Here is a 20,360-nt window from a genome sequence, read left to right on the forward strand (position 1 = left end):
ATCCGTCCTCCCTTCTAAATGATTTCTTGTACCTACGTCTTGTATTTATGTGTGATACAAGACTTGCTCACAGGTGTACGAGTAGTGTGTACGCATGTGCATCTTCCATGTCATCACAGATATTAAAATTTTCATATCATAATTTCATCTGGTTCCTTTTACCATTGGTGTTAAACATACAAATTGTTCTTTAGTGGGTGTAGTTTTTACAAAGAGTCTTTTTTTAGGTGTGCGCTCCAAGTGAAGCATGCCTAGAGTATTGGCAAAATTCTTCAATATTTTGTTATTATCTAATGTTTCTTCATTATCAGCGTAAATATTTATGTACTTGACTGATGAAAATATTGGTTGCAAATCAAATAACCATGTTGAGATCTCGATCATGGCCTGTCCGTCCTGATTTGGACGGCGGAAAATCCCATTGCCACCTCTAATTTTCTTGTGCAAGAAATGGAGCACGTTCGCTCATTGTCCACTCCCTTGGGTCAATGCGTACAATGCTCGTTAGAAACTAGCACCATAGTTGTCTTTCTATTACTGGTAGAAAACTGACCGTTTATACCGGTTGGTAGGAAGCAAAGCTCCCGAAAAACTATCCGGGATAAAGCAATTGAGACAATAGGTAGGGGTCTTTAGTCCCGGATCACTCAACCAGGACTAAAGATCCCCTTTTATCCCGGTTGGTAAAACCAACCAGGATAAAAGGGGTCCCTTTAGTCCTGATAAGTTTTTCCAAACAGGATTAAAGTGCGTCCGCGAAATTTCAGGCACACATGCAGGCGCCTGCATGGCGCCTGTAATTTCATGCATCACGTAATCCTTTAGTTAACCTTTAGTAGTTGAGATTTTTTATAATGAAATCAAACTAGTATTTAAATGAATCAAACTAGTATTTATACAATTACTATATGTACAATTCTTAGTATATATATAATTCTTAGCACCCTATACAAATCTTAGCTTATATTATATACAAATCAAACTATAGTATTTATACAAAAATCACACTATACACTAGTATTGCTCGATGCGTCTTAATTTCGTCCATCGTAATGAAATTTTTGTTATGGATTTATCACCTCGTCCACCAGGAATGCTATGAGATCTTCACATATTGCCCCTATTCTTTCCTTCTCCAAGATGCTATGTTGAATATAATGCATCTGTAATTTGGAAATATGTGAATAATGTTACACGAACAATTAAATATAAGGAGCTACAAAACTATTAATAATTTTATTTTGGGTATTTTTTTCATGGTCCATCAACATTGACTTGTGTGACACAAAACTATGCATGTTCTCACAGATGTAGTAGCCACATAGATTATTCCCGGGTACCTGTCTTAACCACTTTAGTGGGGAAAAAACAAGTTATGAAATATTCGTGATATAGAATGTACAAAATGTGCAAACTTTATACATACCAGGAAGTCTATGTTCCATGTAAGTTTTTCTTTGAATGCACCTTTGTGTTTCTTGAGAAATTTGTCTCCATGCGCTACGGATTAAAATAATGAATGATACAGTACTGTTAGCCGAAAATTTAGGAAACAAACTTTTGCATTGAGATAAAAGGTCCAGAATTATTACAAGTTTAGCATGCCTTCAATGTCTTGGTACTCCGTCGGTGGTTTCCTCAACGAATCGAATTGATTACCCTAATCTCATGTTGGACTTTGAATTGGATCCTTGCCGACATATAGTGCATCTGCTATATATAGTGTCCCAATATCGGCATCAGCGGATATCGCTTTCTTTCTCTAGCTATGGCAGCGGCATCTTGTCCTGCTGCGTCTATCCAGCTGCATCTAGTCCCTGCAATGACTTCGTTTCTGATGCGTGCGATATAGTCACTCGTATCGCCCCTATACTTAAAGTCAACAAGTCCTTACGGAAGTGCAAAGAGCAAGTCTCTCCCACGATATTGCACGTACACCAACGATATCTAACATAACATATATAGGTCAATGTGATGAGCCCATATTTGAACACTTAGTCTACACAAAGGACATGAGAGCAGGCCCATTGGCGATAGAAATTTGAGTATCATGTTGCTTACCAATGAAAAAATTTCTGTTTAATTGAAATTTTTATTCTAAATTAATTTTTTATTCTATCCGGAATATTTCTTTCTTGATCACAATTTTTTCTGTAAAAATATTTGTTCTCAGAAAAGTTTATATTCTTGGTGGAACATTTTTATTCCTTCCATGAAAAAATTTCTTGGAACATTTTTTATTATGAAACAATTTATTTAAATGAAATATTTTCTCAGAATATTTTTCTTATGCCCACATTTTTTTATGTCTTTATTCATGGGCTAAATAATAAGCCCAATTGCATCGGTTTGTTGGACTTAGTGGGCTGACCTATTTGTTTAAAAGCACCTACATCTAGGACTTCGTCTAACTCCCCAGCCAATGCTATTTGTCAGTCATTCAATATTTCACTCCATACTTGGTCACCATTAGATTGGTTCTACCAAGAGGATTCGTAGCCTTTTCTTGTTCTCCATTCGAACTTCCTTGAGACCAGACGCACAACACACCATTAGGGTAGAAGCACTAGCGTCCCTCTCCCCTCACTTCTCCAATTTAGATGAATCATTTTGGGGCTTTTACGCTGCTTAATTCACCCCCATCAGATGGACCTATAGGGCAGGATAATGATTTGGCGTGTGATGCAGAATGGTGTATTGGGTGGTGAGCTGGGCTCACTCCTATAGGCCAGGTAGGCTCCGTGCTCCCTGGACGAGGTGCAGCTGCTAGGCACCATCCACAAGGATATGGACTTTATCCCGAACAAGAGGGAGAGCATGGATGGTGGGTTGCTCCGCTGCTATAAAATGACTTGTAGGAGCTCCTAGTTTTTCTTCAGGAGTGGACGAAAACTTCATCCACCTCTACCTGTTTTTAGATGCACTGTAGCAACCCACTCGCCCTAAAAAATTAATTTCGAGGCCCCCATCCCAAAAAAATCTTTCTTTTTCAAAATATCAATGCTAAAATTTAAGCCACCCCACACCCATGCAAATTAAAATGGTTGCATTGGTTGTAGGTGTTGCGCCTCTCTTCTTCCTCTCTTATCTCGCCCCCCTCTCTCACTTATCTCTCATTCCCTAGCTTCTCTGTCACTTGTCTCCTCCCATTGGTTGTAGCAGCGCGACAGCTCCTAGCTCAAGCTCAGATGTGACTGTAAACACTGCCGATGTGTGTGTCGTTTCTCTGCTAGTTCCACACGCATCACGGGTAAGGACGAACCACCGTTTCTCTACCGTAGACGATGGCACGCATGGTGACGCCGATAAGGATTATTATCGCTGCCTTGTCAGGTTTCACTAAACATTTTTAATACATGATGTGTCAGATGACATCATTGTATGTATGTATGTCAGAAAGAATCAATTGCATAGTTTCAGATCATGCCAAAGCTTACAGCCGGTTGTGATTTGGACAACGGATGATCCTATACCATCCCCTATAATTTTCAATGTAATAAGTTAAGATTCTATATCAATGATCGAGGAAAGCAAGCACCGCCATTCCAACACAAGGCCAGTGCGGTGTTTCCTCCTCCTTGCCGGGGTCCTTTTCATCCGTCCGGCGGCGGCAGGGATCCAGCGGGAGTCATTCAAGGACGACCCCACCGCTCCATTCTCTTCGACAGGTTCAGCTCCAGCCGCCACGGTTGGGTGTCTATCTTCGTCACCGGCGCCAAGGCTTTGTCCATGCATCCCGAGCTAGACCCGTTGCAGCTAGGCTTCTTCCTCCTCTCCGACGAGGCTCTCTTCGAGGCCATCAGCCTTGAGCCGCCGCTGCCCTTGGATCTGTACCACAACCAGGAGTGGTTGTCTCCCAATTGCGTCCTCTACAGCCCCTACATCACAACTCTTTTCACCTTCGCCGACCTCGACGACGAAGGCCACTTCAACCGGACCTTCACCGTCACCCACACCGACGAGTACAACCTCTTATTCGCCAGCTGCACGCTGGAGGCCATGGAGGTCACCATGGAGGTCCAAACCCACATCTACAACACCAACCCACCGTCAGCATGGCCTCGTTCCGCTCAAGCTCATATAAAACGTATCATGGACAAATGCAATGAAAAGCCAGGAGAGCATATGCCAATGGTTCCAAAAGAGCAAATTTTGGATCAAACAATAAAACTTGCTAACATACTTGGTAGGTGTTATAAACGTGCCTGTTATTCTTTAGTGGGGTGTAATTTTACCTAGTTGTTTCCTTATTTCAGATACATGCTTGAGATGAAAGTATAAAGTATGATGAAATTCTTCATTTCTTGACACAAGCTTTATTACTTATTAGTAGAACAGTTATTATTTGCATATTTAACTGATAAAAATACCTATTGCATATTTAAGATCACGACCGGTCCTGATTTGGGTGGCAGAAAATCCCATTGCCACCCCCTAATTTCGTATGCCAAGATTGACTATGAGCGCTAAATAAGTCCAACTCCATTAAGTCAACAATACAGGAGCCTGTTAGAAACTAGCTCCCCAAGTGTTAGTACCAAGTGCTTCCTCCAAATTTTAGTTCAGTATGGCATTTCTAGTTATATAGTTTTTGCTATATATGCATATAGATATAACATATATTTAGATATAATGTACATCTATATACATAATAAAAATCGTGAACATAGAAAAGTCAAAATAACCTACAATTTGGAATGGAAAAAGTATTATAAAAAATATGTGCTAGTTAGCTTTATGTACATTTATTATCGTATCAACCACAGATCTGTTGCGTAGCATAATTGTGGACTCTCAAAAGGCCATAGACATTTGACCTCAGCTCATACTCTGCAGCCTCTCTCTTTCTGTTGCCGCCATCGTCGTGCTGATCCTATTGTCCATGGGTCCGGGTCCGCTCCCCCCCCCCCTACAAGCCAGATTAATGATGCATGTGTGCTACTTCATAATAATATTGCTACTGCATAATCATGATGTCTCTATGTAAGAAGTGGTAGAATTATCTGCTCCTAAAAGATTTATTTCTAACTTGGAGGGGGGGCCATTGTCGAAAAGTGTAAAATTGACGGTCCTGTAAATAGGAGGCCATGGTGGTCCTTAATTGAAGACGTAATATGGGTTGTTGTCTTTTCCTAGTTGGCTTAAAAAATGTCAACACTCCCGGCCTTCTACCCATAGATATATGGACTTTGAGTATTATAGAATAAAATTAAGCGGGGGGAAGACTTTCATATTCCCCTCATCGAAGCAACATCCAGCCAGCTCTTTATTGAATATTGTGTGGTTCTTATATTTCGGGAAAATTCAGAAGCCATAAACCCTTATATTCATGGACGGAGAAAATATATATAATTATATTTGAAAAGTTAGCTACCACATATTATTTATGTCATAATATATTTAAATAGATTCTTCCTTACACTTCTAGACTCATGTCATCTACTCTTATTCTTCTCCATCTTACCACACCACCTCCTTTCCTCTCTGGTAACTCCGATATTGGATTGGGAAACGACCTCTAGCCTAGTGGTCAGAGCATCTGAGTAGCATCTAGTAGGTTCAGGTTTGACTCCTCATGAAGTGAATTTGATAGGTTTGGAATAAAAAAATTATAAAATAATAGGTAGAGGCTTCCCTTGCTGATTCAGATGGCTTGAATTCTTGTCTTTCAGTGTCAAGAGTGTAAAACTTTAGTGGCCAACATTGAGATGGGCAAAGATCGAAGGTGCTGTGGTCATATGGTATGTTTCTCTCTCCCAAAACTGAGGAGACTTCACTAGATAAGCAAGAGAGGTTTCGCTGATCAAGCCGCACGGGCTTCGCTAGTCGGAAGAATGAAAGGTGTCAAGAAGTTGTCATTATACATATCAACAGTACGGTACAGCACAAATAGAAATTTTGTGAGGGTCAAAAAATGACAAAACTAGCAGCCCAATAATACAAGTAGGCTTGTGAATCACTGCACGGACGTGGTCCACGCTGCTACTGGCATGAGTGGTGTGCTCTAATCTGAAGTTGGACAGATTTCATTGTTCGTTCCCAATGCGAGCCACAATGAAGCCTGCGGTGCTACTACTTAAATATTACTACTGCATAATCATAATATCTCGGTTTAATAAAGTGCCCAAGCTCCGAGTACGTGCCTGTTGCATGTGTGCAATCATGAGCTAAGTCCCAGAAAGTAGCACCCAAGTGGTCAAGTGTCGTTCTACATATCAAGTATCGTGTGGAAAATATGGGGCCAGTTTGCTATACGGACGTGTTGGGCGGCGCAACTTTGTACTCGACTATAAGAATAGAAATAGCATATCTACTGTCACAATTTGGACTTGGAATTCGATCCTGGCCTACAAATACCGTATCTGCTGGTGTTCCGATATCGGCATCAACTAATATCGCTCTCTTTCTCTATCTACCCTAGTTGCACCTGCTCATATTGATCAATGGCTGGAGAAACACATGTAATTCTATTTCAAAAGTTACCAAGCATCTATTATTTAATACGTGATGTAGACGAATTCAGTTGCATATATATGTCAGAAAGATCAGTTGCATAGTTTCAGACCGTGCCAAAGCTTACAGCCGGCTGTGATTTGGACGACGGACGATCCTATGCCAGCTCCTATAATTTTCAATGTGAGTTAAGATTCTATATTAATGATCGAGTAAAGCAAACACCACCATTCCGACACATGGCCAACGCGGTGTTCCTCCTCCTCCTCGCCGTCACCGGGGTCCTTTTCATCCATCCGGCGGTGGCGGGGATCAAGCAGAAGTCATTCAAGGATGACCCCCGCCGCTCCATTCTCTTCGATAGGTTCACCTCCAGCAGCCACGGTTGGATGTCTATCTCCGTCACCGGCGTCAAGGCTTCGTCCACGCACCCCGAGCTAGACCCGTCACAGCTAGGCTTCTTCCTCCTCTCCGACGAGACTCTCTTTGCGGCCATCAGCCTTGAGCTGCCGCTGCCCACGGATCTGTTCCGCAACCTGGAGTGGTCGTCTTGCGTCCTCTACAGCCCCTACATCATAACTCTCTTCACCTTCGCTCACCTCGATGATGAAGGCCACTTCAACCGGACCTTCCCCATCACCCACGCCGACGAGTACAGCCTCTTCTTCGCCAGCTGCACGCCGGAGTCCAAAGTTACCATGGAGGTCCAGACCCACATCTACGACACCAACCCAAATCATTGCATAGACGTTTGACATCAGCTCACATCTACAAATCTTCTGCGTAGCACAATTGTGGACTCTCAAAAGGCCGTAGACGTTTGACATCAGCTCATACTCTGCAGCCCCTCTCTCTTTCTGTTGCCGCCATCGTCGTGCTGATCCTTGCAAGCCAGATTGATGATGCATGCGTGTTACTTCATAATAATATTACTACTGCATAATCATGATGTCTCTATGTAAGAAGTAAAAGATTTTTTTCTAACTTGGAGGGGCCCCATGGCCGACTGTGGCTAGTACTGAGCTCCGCCCCTGATCAACTGCTTGCACATGTCTCTATCTTAAGAAATTATAACAATAATCAGGAAAAGAAAACATCTCACCGTTCATCCCCAGGGGCACCGAATTATGATTATGCAAATTAAAATAGCATGGTTTAGGTCTATGATAACACATGGCATCTCATAAAGAAATCCTACGAAGCTCATCATGGAGTCCTTCGGTTTTAACCACGTGTATCCATATTGAAGGCAAATTACAAAAAACATGGGAACTCACATGGTAGCTCTTGTCCTCCAGCCGTATGCCTCATTATTCTACTTGAATCCGGGTTACCTTGGCGGCCAAAAAGCCGCCAAGGAATATAGGTAAACCATCACACCGATTGTCCTAGACGGCCAACTGCCAACTATAGACAGCCTAGGAGAAACAATCTACTTGTCGGCTGACTACCAAGAATTATTTCCTTTGCTGTTTGGCTGCCGTGCTAACTAGGCAACGTTACAAATTTCCAATGTGTTAAGAAAATATTTCAACCGCTAACAGAAAGAAAAACAACTCAAGGTATCCACATCGATGTGTGCCACCATGTAGAACACATTTACATGTATGTAGATCAAACACATAGTTAAAGTTAAGGTTTCAACTAAACACATATCAAACCCATAGAGATGCTATGCAAATGGAAAAACTATGAATCAGGAAAGAAATGTATATAAAGAAATCGGTGACTAAATTATATAAGGACCAGATTTAGAGAAGTATTTATATGATAGTATTAGAATATTAACAAGAAGAGAGCAAAGATAAGCCATACTGATTTAGAGCACTTGCGCAAATTGTCAAATTTACAGTCCGTCCCCATTAACTGCTCGGGCATCGACCCAGGAAGAAAATTTTTTCTAGGCTTTTTGATATCTATGATCCCTTCTATCAACGGTACCATGGTACTCATTGGAAATTATTAGCACCCAATGCAAGTAGTCATTCTATGTATCCAATTAGCTCTATGCACATCAATTTGTTGGTGTATCAGCCACAGATGTCTACTTGCACAACTTGTGTATACTCTGTCTGGTCTGACATTGGACAAACTCGATCGATCGTTGCCTACAAATAGTGCAGCATGTGTTGTCCCAACAAGGCCATCACTTAACTGATACTTCTCCCCTCTTCCTCTAGGAACCCAAGCTACATCGAGTCCTGTTGATCAATGGCTCCTGCTAATGGCGACGTGCTTCAGAAGGTGGTTCCTGTCGCCACCTGCATCGCGCTGGTCCTGTTGTCCATGGGTTCGCCGGCGATAGCTGACATCCAGGACGACTGTCGCGCGACTTGCCGTCCTCTCTGTGATGGCTTCAGTTCCGACGTGTGCAATGCCGTCGTTGACATCGCCCCTACTATCCTGAAAAATCTCAACTTCTTCTTCACGACATGCAAAGCCAGGGTCTTTGGGCTGTGCACTGCCGTCTGCATCAACGTATGCAGCCTCAACACCCTGTCGCCCGGCGCCCCGACGCCGGCGCCGGCCATCGCCGCACCAGCACCATCCAAGCCATAATGATGCCTGCGAGTTACTTCTTAAATCTTACTACTACATAATATCTATGTAATAAAGTGTCCTATAGCTCCGGGTATGTGCCAACTGCCGGCCAGATGTAATGCTTGCCTGTAATGCGTTGTCATCGGAGTTCATGAGCTAAGCCTCAGAATATGTATCTGACCCGGTGTTTAATGGAGTATAAATTGCCCCCTTATTGTTCTGGTTGTTTTCTAGTTACTCATCTCTGTGTGCAGAACTCTATACTCTCTGTTGGGGAACCGATCTCCGTCTAACGCCATCCCTGCCAAAGTGTTGAGTTCTTTGTCTTTCAGTGTCTAGAGTCCAAGACCTTAGACAAAGATCGAAAGTGCTGTGCCCCTTTGGAGAAAAGACAGAGGCTTTCAATTCATCAAGTGATATGGTAGGTTTCACTCTCCCAAAGCAGAGGAGACTTCACTAGATAAGCAAGAGAGGTTTCGCCCATGCAAATATCAATGCTAAAATTTAAGCAACCCTGTGCCCATGCAAATTGAAAAGGTTGCATTAGTTGTGGGTGTTGTGCCCTCTCTTCTCTCTCCCTTATCTCTTCCCCCTCCCTTTCCATTCTCTCACTTATCTCTCATCCCTAGCTTCTCTGTGTATGGGATATTGTGATTAGGATTCTTGGCGTGTGTGGGGTTAAAACCAGCAGGAGAATGTGTTTTTAGGATACTTGACAGGGGTGAGCTTTATACAACTCAATCTTTGGATTGGGGCTTGGGGTCCATTTTTGGACGTTCTCTGTTTGGTACTTGTTGCGAGTACATAGTTGAGGAGCATAGTAGTTGGTGGTGATAACTATTATGGGTGCTGTTGTGGACCATGTTGTGGAGACGCTTTTGGGAGTTAGGAGATCACGCCAGTCTAAAACCGATTGGGTCGCCATGCTTCACGGGAATATGCTAAACGTGCACGCCACTCGCTGAATTATGGGTCTAGGCCTGGGTCGAGACTGCCAAGTGCAGTACCATACCTGCCGTAGGATAGAGTATCAGTGGAGGGGAGTGGTGCTGACCTTTTGCCCCATGATTTGCTTTTGCCCCCGATTGGCCCCAGTCGGAGTGCTTCACAGTTCTGGGGTGGTCCTCTGTGGGGGGATCACTTCCAAGCCCGAATGCAGGATGGTATTGTAACTCCCATATTCTTCACTCGGTAGGGTGATGTTCAGTCGGCTGATCCCCGGTTGTCTCACTCCATATAATAAGCGAAATTCAGTGTCACACGCTGCCCCCATCTACATTATTTCAATATATGTACCATGTAATATAATCAATGACGATCAAAATCTCACGCTTCTCCAAAATGTGCAAGTTGTTTTTAGTTTTATTGAGTCATATTCTCTTTCTAAAGTGAAGCTTTAAGTACTATGATGGAATTCTTCAAGTTTACCCTAATATTAGTAGAACAATATATGTATTTAACTGAAGAAAACATCGGTCACGCATTTAGAACCACAATCGCATGGTATATATTAACCCACTTCAATCAACGGTACGGTGCTTCTTAGAAACTAGCATCATGTATTGCGAAAAATTCGGTCATGTACTCTAATGTAGACCTTAGACGTTGGACAAACTCGGTCGTTGCCTGCCTAAAAAATAGCTATATGAGTAGTCAAGTGTACTCATGTGCATATTCCACGTAATCACAAAAGATAGAACTTCATTTCATAATTTTAGTTGTTTCGTTTTGTTATATAAAGGTGTTGAACTTCAAGTTGTTTTTTAGCGCGTGTAGTTTTACCAAGCAAGTTGTTTGCTTGTTTAAGGTGTATGCTTGAGGTGAAGCTTGTCTCAAGTATGATATATGAAATTGTTTGATATTTCTTCCTTGTCCTTCAATATTTAGTTACTAGCTAGCAGCGGTATTTTATTGGTGTTTAACTGATGCAAATTATTGGTTGCATATTATTCAAGCTCAGGGCTAGCTAGTACAGATTTGGACAGCAGAATTGTCACCCCTAAATTTCAATGGTACTGTGCTCGTTTGAAACTAGCACATATAATTATCTGTATGCGCATTTGTGGTGAGTCAGCCACTTGATCATTTTTGCCTACAAATAGCGCATATCATTTGTGGTGAGTCAGCCACTTGATCATTTTTGCCTACAAATAGCGCATATCTGCATGCTGTTACAATAAGGGCATCATCAGCTGATATTGCTGCTCTCTTTCTCTAGACACCCAGCTGAATCAAGTGTTGATAAATGTCTTCCGCTAGTGGCGCTTTGCTTAGGAAGGTCATTCATGTTGCAGCCTGCACCGTGCTGGTCCTGTTGTCCATGGGTCCGCCGGCGATGGCAGACATGAACGACGATTGTGCCGCCATTTGTCGTCCTGCATGCGATGGCTTCACTTCCGAGGTGTGCGGGAGCCTCAATGGAACCTTGCCTGTCCTGGGTAATATTGGTTTCTTCTATACAACATGCAAGGTGCGGGTCTCTTCAGCATGTAGGACCCTTTGCTTCAACGTCTGCACCCTCAACACCCTGACGCCAGCGCCGGGTAGCACTGCCGCGCCACCACCATGAAAGCCATAATGCAAGCCATAATCAAAATATTATCTATGTAATAATAAAGTGCCCTAGCTCCTGATATGAGCCTACTGCCAGAGCAAGCATATATACGCATCTGATCTGGTGTCCAGCGATATGCTTTCGAACCGATGTTTAATGCAAGAATAAATTTCCTTGTCCAGGAAATATCCTGTTGTCTCTTCTCTTTACTACATAAATGATTTTTTGCTGGCGAGTAAATAGGCTGTGTGCTAGCGGGCGGAGCACCTGCCATCAACTTTGAGCCAGCACAAATGGCTCCCTGTGCTGGCGGATGCTCGCCCGCTAGCCCAGACATCTCTGTGCTAGCAGGTGGTTAGGTAGCCCCCCAACACAGTGTCTTTTTAATAATAAAAAAAGCTTGGCCACCGGCAGCGCCCGTACGCCGCCGCTCGTCCCGCCCTAGTCACCGGCTGGCCGCGCGCCCGCCTAGGTCTCCGCTCGCTGCCCGCACCTGGCCCTGAATCACGGCTCCCGGCTGCCACGCTGCTCCCAACCTTGCCGCGCCGTCTAGACTTCGTGATGGCCCCTGCCTCACCAGCATCAGCACCCGCGATGGGGCCATATCGGTCGTCTTCGTGGCCGGCGCCCTCGCAGCCCTAGCCGCCCACAGCCACCCGCGCTGCCCCGGCTACCCACCGCACTAGAGCTGTCCACGCCAGCTGCTCGCGCCGCCAGAGCCTCGCTGTGCTAGAGCCGCCCACGCTGCGCTTGGGTGAGGGGATTGGATAAGGAGAGAGAGGGGGAGAGGAAAGGGATAAGAGGGGAGGGATCCGGGAGAGGAGGTTTCAACCAATGGGAGAGCTCGATTTTAGAGACACGGATCGCTGATGTGGCGGAATGTGTTTCTTTCATAATGTTATAACGAAGTTTTGGGCAGCTAAACAATTTTAAATGAAATATTTGTCAACTACAAAATTTTATATCTCGTTAAGCACTACAACTTTGATATAGAGCTTGTTTCCATCCGAGCTCATTTGAAAATTTTAAAATTCAAGATTTCAAAATTAGAGAGATTACAATGATATTTTGAGCTATTAAACAATTTTAAATGAAAAAGTTGTCAACTACAAAATTTTAGATCTAATCTAAACATACAACTTTGATATAAAGTTTGTATTCATCCGAGATTATATGAAAAAGTTTGTATTCAAAAAATACATCTTCCAAACTTAGGTTGAAACACCTCATGAGTTACAGGGTGTTTCAACCCATAGTGACAAGTACACTAACTACTCTTTATAATTTGTATTATCTATGAAATAATATCTTTTAATTTCACTAAATAACATTTATGTGAATGTGTAAAGTTTGAAAAATTTCAAAATCATTTGATAAGTATTTAAACAATTTTGAATTTTCTTGAAAGCACTGGCGGGCAATTATGTGGCCCACCAGCATAGTGCATCCGTCAACACAGTGCATGTGCATGCGCACTGTGCGCAGCACAGTGCATGGCATTTGCATGACAGTGCATGTGCATGTGCATGGCGGGTGTTTAAGTGGCCCGCCAGCACTGAACATGTACATTTGTGCTAGCGGGTGATTATGTGGCCCGCCAGCATAGTGGCTACTATACTGGCGGGTGCTGTCCTGCCAACATAAGGAACCTTTATGCTGGCGGGTGCTAATCATGTCTGCGAGCACAAATCGTTTTTGGCGTAGTGATGGTGTCAGTGCCATTAACTAAAACTCTTTGATATTTCACTTCCATCTATGCTCTTGGAAATGCATTGAGACTCCTTTAGGATTCAACGAAAGCTGTTGCCGCCATACATAGAAACACTCATCCGCTCGGGCTCGACGTGAAGTTTCCTAGCAACGGCATCTTGCTGCTATGTTTTGCAGGAGCCTCACTACTAAGTCTCCCTATCCTGAATTTCTTCTATGCACGTGCACCCCAAGATGTATTTCAAATTACATTGATTACGGAGGAAAATATGTGCCTTGCATTTAGCTATATGCACATTTGGAGGCGTGTAAGCCACAATCGTGCTGCCTACAAATAACGCAGCTGCTACTGTCCCGATATCGGCATCAGCGTATATCGCTATCTTTCTAAAACGTGCGATGGCCGCCCGGCTTGTGTTCGTGCCTGCAATGACTTCGTTTCTAAAATATGCGATATAGTCATTGACATCGCCCCTATCCTTTAAACTGTACGGACGTGCAAGGGGAAAGTCTCTCGATTATGGCCCGTACGTCCTGATTTGGACGGCGGAAAATCCCGTTGCCACCTCTAATTTTCTTGTGCAAAAAACTAAATGGAGCACGTTCGCTCATTGTCCACTCCGATCCCTTGGGTCAATGCGTACAATGCATACATGTCCACCCCTAGTTGTCTTCCTATGAATTGATTACCCTAATCTCATGTTGGACTTGGCATTGGATCCTAGCCTACAAATAGTGCATCTGCTATAGTGTCCCGGGATCCTGCTGCATGCATCTAGTCCCTGCTCATCAATGGCTTCCGCTAACGGCGCCATGCTTAGGAAGGCTATTCCTGTTGCCGCCTGCATCGTGCTTGTCTTACTGTCCATGGGTCCTCCGGTGATGGCCGACATACAGGATGAATGCCGCGCGGCTTGTCTTCCTCCCTGCAATGACTTCGTTTCCGATGCGTGCAATATCGTCACTCGTATCGCCCCTGTACTTCAACTCAAGAAGTCCTTCTTACGGGAGTGCAAAGAGCAAGTCTCTCCAGTTTGTGTTCCCACCTGCATCAGGTTCTGCATCGGCTTCAGCATGCTGCCTGGCGCCCCAACACCGGCGCCGGCCAGCACCGCCGCGCCACCACCATGCAAGCCATGATGCTGCCTGCGTGTTACTTCTTAAATATTACTAATACATAATATCTATGTAATAAAGTGTCCTATAGCTCCGGCTATGTGCCAACTGCCGGCCAGATGAAGCATGCCTGTAATGCGTTGTCATCGGTGTTCATGAGCTAAGCCTCAGAATATGTATCTGATCCGGTGTTTTAATGGGAGTATAAATTGCCCCCTTATTGTTCTGGTTGTTTTCTAGTTACTCATCTCTGTGTGCAGAACTCTATACTCCCTGTTGGGAAACCGATCTCCGTGTTGAGTTCTTTGTCTTCCAGTGTCTAGAGTCTAAGACCTTGGATAAAGATCGAAGGTGATGTGGCCCTTTGGAGAAAAGACAAAGGCTTTCAATTCATTAGGTGATATGGTAGGTTTCACTCTCCTAAAGCAGAGGAGACTTCACTAGATAAGCGAGAGAGGTTTCGCCGATCAAACCGGATGGGCTTCGCTTGTCAGAAGAGTGAAAGGTGTCAAGAAGTTACACGAACGTGTGTGGAGAGGAAGAGAAGAAGCTTCAGTGCATATACATGTCACCATGTTGTTGGTAAGTTGGGTTGGAATACAAATCTTCTGAAAAAATTTTCTTCCAAACCGTGTATTCATTTCTAAAATTGTTTGCACCAGTATATTATTTATGGTTCATTCAACAAAACTATATCACACACATATATATTTTTAAAAAAATAAATGAAGAAATAAAAATTTTCATTCTAAATTAACTTTTTATTCTGTCCGGAATATTTCTTTCTTGATCACAATTTTTTTCTTTAAAAATATTTGTTATCAGAAAAGTTTTTATTCTCGGTGGAACATTTTTATTCCTTCCATGAAAAACTTGATTTGAACATTTTTTATTAGCAAACAATTTATTTAAATAAAATATGTTCTCAGAATATTTTTCTTGTGCCCACATTTTTTTATGTCTTTATTCATGGCCTAAATAGTAAGCCCAATTGCATCGCTTTGTTGGACTTAGTGGGCTGACCTGTTTGTTTAAAAGCACCTACATCTAGGACTTCCTCTAACTCCCCAGCCAATGCTATTTGTCAGTCATTCAATCTTTCACTCCATACTTGGTCACCTTTTAGATTGGTTCTACCAAGAGGGATTCGTAGCCTTTTCTTGTCCTCGTGCTTCCTCGCGACCCAGACGCACAACACACCATTAGGGTACAAGCACTAGCGTCCCTCTCCCCTCACGTCTCCAATTTAGATGAATCATTTTGGGGCTTTTACGCTGCCTAATTCACCCCCATCAGATGGACCTATAGGGCAGGATAATGATTTGGCGTGTGGTGCAGAATGGGGTGGTGAGCTAGGCTCACTCCTAGAGGCCAGGTAGGCTCCGTGCTCCCTGGACGAGGTGCAGCTGCTAGGCACCATCCGCAAGGATATGGACTTTATCCCGAACAAGAGGGAGAGCATGGATGGTGGGCTGCTCCACTGCTATAAAAATGATTTGTAGGAGTTCATCAAGAGTGGACGAAAACTTCATCAACCTGTACCTATTTTTAGATGCACTGTAGCAACCCGCTCACCGAAAAAATTAATTTCCAGCCTCCCCCCCAAAAAAATTTCTTTTTCAAAATATCAGTGCTAAAATTTAAGCCACCCCGCGCCATGCAAATTGAAAAGGTTGCATTGATTGTGGGTGTTGCGCCCTCTCTTCTCTCTATCCCTTGCCCCCCTGACTTATCTCTCATTCCCTAGTGTTGGGGGCAAATATTAACGACCTCCTAATGCCCCTTAAAACAACAATCATGAAGGCCCAGGCCTACCTGCGGTAATGACGATTGCCGCCGGCCCAGCATGGGCAGGGAACATCCCGCTCCATCTCGCCCGACCTAGGACCCTGGGGTCGGACACTCCCGACCTCTCGATGGCAAAACTCCGCCTCACCCGACCCACAGTCCCAGGGTCGGATGCGCCCGACCCCTCGCCGCAAGGTTTTGCCTCGCCCGACCCCGGGCGTAGGGGGTCGAACTCATCCGGGCCTACAAGACAGGGGTCCACCTCGGGCGCGGATCTTGTGGGCCCCTCACCGATCTTGCCATAAATGTGCCGCAGCTCTGGCGCGTAGAAGGGCGCCCGCGCCCCTCAACGTGACCGCCACAAGTACCTGGGCGGAACACTGTAGCCACAGCTGCACAGGCTACAATGGCCATGGCTCCCCCTGACTCGCCGTAGGGCACTCATGGCATGCGCCGCCCAGCACAGGAGGGAGCTCCGCCCGTTCTCGCACCCCGCGTATCCAGCGACAGGGACGTGACGTCTGTGTCCCACGGGCCATAAGTAGGACAATAGGGTCATCCATCTCACCCCAACGTGCACAGTTGCCGCGACCGAACACCATCATCATGCTTGGCGGCAGCGGTCGCCAGGAAGATCGTCGATAGAATCCAAAGATAGCCGCCCTCCTCCGGTTGACGCGCTGACAGGAGCCGAAGGCCGGAGCAGGAGGCGGCGACCTGGGGACTTGGTCCTTCTCCTTGTATTTTACTTTACTTAGTTTATCTCTTTTACTTCTCCTCACACCTGGCTCATCTGTAACCCTGGGCTCTCTTTGCCCTATAAAAGGAGAACCGGGTGCCCTGAGACAGGAGGACACGGAAGCCAACATAACACAAACACATTCATCCTTAGAGCATCAGTGCACATCCAAGAGACTTGGGACCGACTCCCTCTCTCGCCCGTTTGTACCCCCTACTACAGACCCCGCGTGGGCAACACGAGCGGCTCCTCATACTGGACATAGGGTCTTCCTTGCCCGAACCAGTCTAACCCCGTGTCTTCCCACGCCACCATCCGAAGCTTTACGTGCATAAAAAAAATTTACTAGCTGTAGTCTTGATCCGCTAATTTTGACAACGACACTAGCTTCTTTATCATTTGTCTCCTACCCTTCCCCCCTCCCCCTAGCAGCGCGACAGCTCCTAGCTCAAGCTTAGATCCGACTGTAAACTCTGTTGATGTGTGTGTCATTTCTCTGCTAGTTCCACAGGCATCACGGGTAAGGACGAACCACCGTTTCTCTGTTGTAGACGATGGCATGCATGGCGACGCCGATAAGGATTATTATCGCCAGCCTTATCACATTGTCACTAAACATTTTTAATACGTGATGCATCAGATGACATAATTGTATATGCTGCATACACAAATATATATATGTCAGAAAGATTAGTTGCATAGTTTCACATTGTGCAAAAGCTTACAGCTGGTTGTGATTTGGACGACGGACGATCCTATGCCACCCCCTATAATTTTCAATGTAAGTTAAGATTCTATATCAATGATCGAGGAAAGCAAGCACCACCATTCTGACACATGTTCCTCCTCCTCACCATGGTTGGGTGTCTATCTCTATCACCAGTGCCAAGGCTTTGTCCGTGCATCCCAAGCCAGACCCGTCGCAGCTAGGCTTTTTCCTCCTCTCCAACGTGGCTCTCTTCGAGGCCATCAGCTTTGAGCGCCGCTGCCCATGGATCTGTACCGCAACCTGGAGTGGTCATCTTCCAATTGCATCTTCTACAGCCCCTACATCATAACTCTCTTCACCTTCGCCAACCTTGACGATGAAGGCCACTTCAACCGGACCTTCACCGTCACCCATGCCGATGAGTACAACCTCTTCTTCGCCAGCTGCATGCCAGAGGCCAAAGTCACCATGGAGGTCCAGACCCACATCTACAACACCAACCCATATCATTCCGTCGGCATGGCCTCCGTCCGCTCAAGCTCATATAAAACGTACCATGGACAAATGCAACGAAAAGCCAGGAGAGCATATGCCAGTGGTTCCAAAAGAGCAAATTTTGGATCAAACAATAAAACTTGCTAACATATTTGGTAACATAATTTCAGTTGTTACCTTTTTTCATATATACATACGTAGGTGTTATAAACGTGCACTGTTATTTAGTGGGGTGTAATTTTACCTAGTTGTTTTCTTATTTTAGATAAGCATGTATAAAGTATGATGAAATTCTTCAAATTTCTCTATTATCATAGGTGTTTTGTTGACACAAGGATTTATTACTTATTAGTAGAACAATTATTATTTGTACATTTAACTGATGAAAAAATATCTACCGCATATTTAAGATCATGGCCGGTCCGGATTCGGGTGGCAGAAAATCCCATTGCCACCCCCTAATTTCATATGCCTAGATTGACTATGAGCGCTAAGTGTTAACTCCCTTCAGTCAACAATACGGATGCCTGTTAGAAACTAGCTCCCCAAGTGCTAGTACCCTTCCTCTGTTTCAAATTTTTCGGTATGGCATTTCTAGATATATATAGTTTTTGCTATATATGCATCTAGATATAACGTATATCCAGATGCATAATAAAAATCGTGAATCTAGAAAAGTTAAAATAACCTATAATTTGGAACGAAAGGAGTATTGTGAAAAATATGTGCTAGTTAGCTTTATGTACATTTATTATCGTATCTACCACAGATCTGTTGCGTAGAACAATTGTGGACTCTCAAAAGGCCATAGACGTTTGACATCAGCTCATACTCTGCAGCCTCTCTCTCTCTTTCTGTTGCAGCCATCGTCGTGATGATGCATGCGTGTTACTTCATAATAATATTGCTACTGCATAATCATGATGTCTCTATCTTAAGAAATTATAACAATGATCAGGAAAAGAAAACATCGCACCGTTTATCCCAGGGGACCGAAATTATGATTATGCAAATTAAAATAGCATGGTTTAGGTCTATGATAACACACGGCATCTCATATAGAAATCCTACGAAACTCATCGTGGAGTCCTTCGGTTTTGACCACGTCTATCCATTTTGAAGGCAAGTTAAGAAAAATCATGGGAACTCATATGGTAACTCTTGCCCTCCAGCCGTATACCTCATTATTCTACTTGAATCCAGGTTACCTTGGAGGCTTTGGCCGCGCCAAGGAATATAGGTAAACCATCACACTAATTGTCCTAGACAGCCAACTGCCAAGTATAGACAGCCTAGGAGAAATAATCTACTTGTCGGCTGACTACCAAGAATTATTTCCTTTGCTGTTTGCCTGCCGAGCAACGTTACAAATTTCCAATGTGTTAAGAAAATATTTCAACCGCTAACAAAAAAAACTAACTCAACGGTACGACGGTACTCATTGGAAATTATTAGCACCCAATGCAAGTAGTCATTCTATGTATCCAATTAGCTCTATGCACATTAATTTGTTGACGTATCAGCCACAGATGACATTGGACAGACTCGATCGATCGTTGCCTACAAATAGCGCAGCATGTGTTGTCCCAACAAGGCCATCACTTAGCTGATACTTCTCCCCTCTTCCTCTAGGTACCCAAGCTACATCGAGTCCTGTTGATCAATGGCTTCTGCTAATGGCGCCGTGCTTCAGAAGGTGGTTCTTGTCGCCACCTGCATCGCGCTGGTCCTGTTGTCCATGGGTTCGCCGGCGATGGCTGACATCCAGGACGACTGCCGCGCAACTTGCCGTCCTCTCTGCGATGGCTTCAGTTCGGACGTGTGCAATGCCGTCATTGGCATCGCCCCTACTATCCTGAATAATCTCAACTTCTTCTTCACGACGTGCAAAGTGAGGGTCTCTGGGCTGTGCACTCCCGTCTGCGTCAACGTATGCAGCCTCAACACCCTGTCGCCGGGCGCCCCGACACCGGCGCCGGCCAGCACCGCCGCGCCACCACCATGCAAGCCCTGATGCTGTCTGCGTGTTAACTTCTTAAATATTACTACATAATATCTATGTAATAAAATCTCCTATAGCTCCGGATATGTGTGCCAACTGCCGGCCAGATGAAGCATGGCTGTAATGCGTTGTCATCGGTGTTCATGAGCTAAGCCTCGGAATATGTATCTGATCCGGTGTTTAATGGGTGTATAAATTGCCCCCTCATACAAAGGTCGAAGGTTCTGTGGCCCTTTGGAGAAAAGGCTGAGGC

The 20,360-nt window shown here is 44.4% G+C and overlaps 1 protein-coding gene across 1 annotated transcript; it reads left to right on the forward strand.

Annotated features, from left to right (window-relative positions):
- The first annotated feature begins 6,692 nt into the window (after nucleotides 1–6,692).
- LOC101783484 lies at nucleotides 6,693–7,317 on the forward strand. Its single transcript, XM_004980778.2, has one exon. The coding sequence runs from the start codon at nucleotides 6,693–6,695 to the stop codon at nucleotides 7,206–7,208; it is 516 nt and encodes a 171-aa protein (XP_004980835.1). The 3' UTR covers nucleotides 7,209–7,317.
- The last annotated feature ends 13,043 nt before the right edge of the window (nucleotides 7,318–20,360 follow it).

This window comes from Setaria italica, chromosome VIII (genome assembly GCF_000263155.2).
Source record: "Setaria italica strain Yugu1 chromosome VIII, Setaria_italica_v2.0, whole genome shotgun sequence".
In the NCBI taxonomy this organism is placed as follows: Eukaryota; Viridiplantae; Streptophyta; class Magnoliopsida; order Poales; family Poaceae; genus Setaria; species Setaria italica.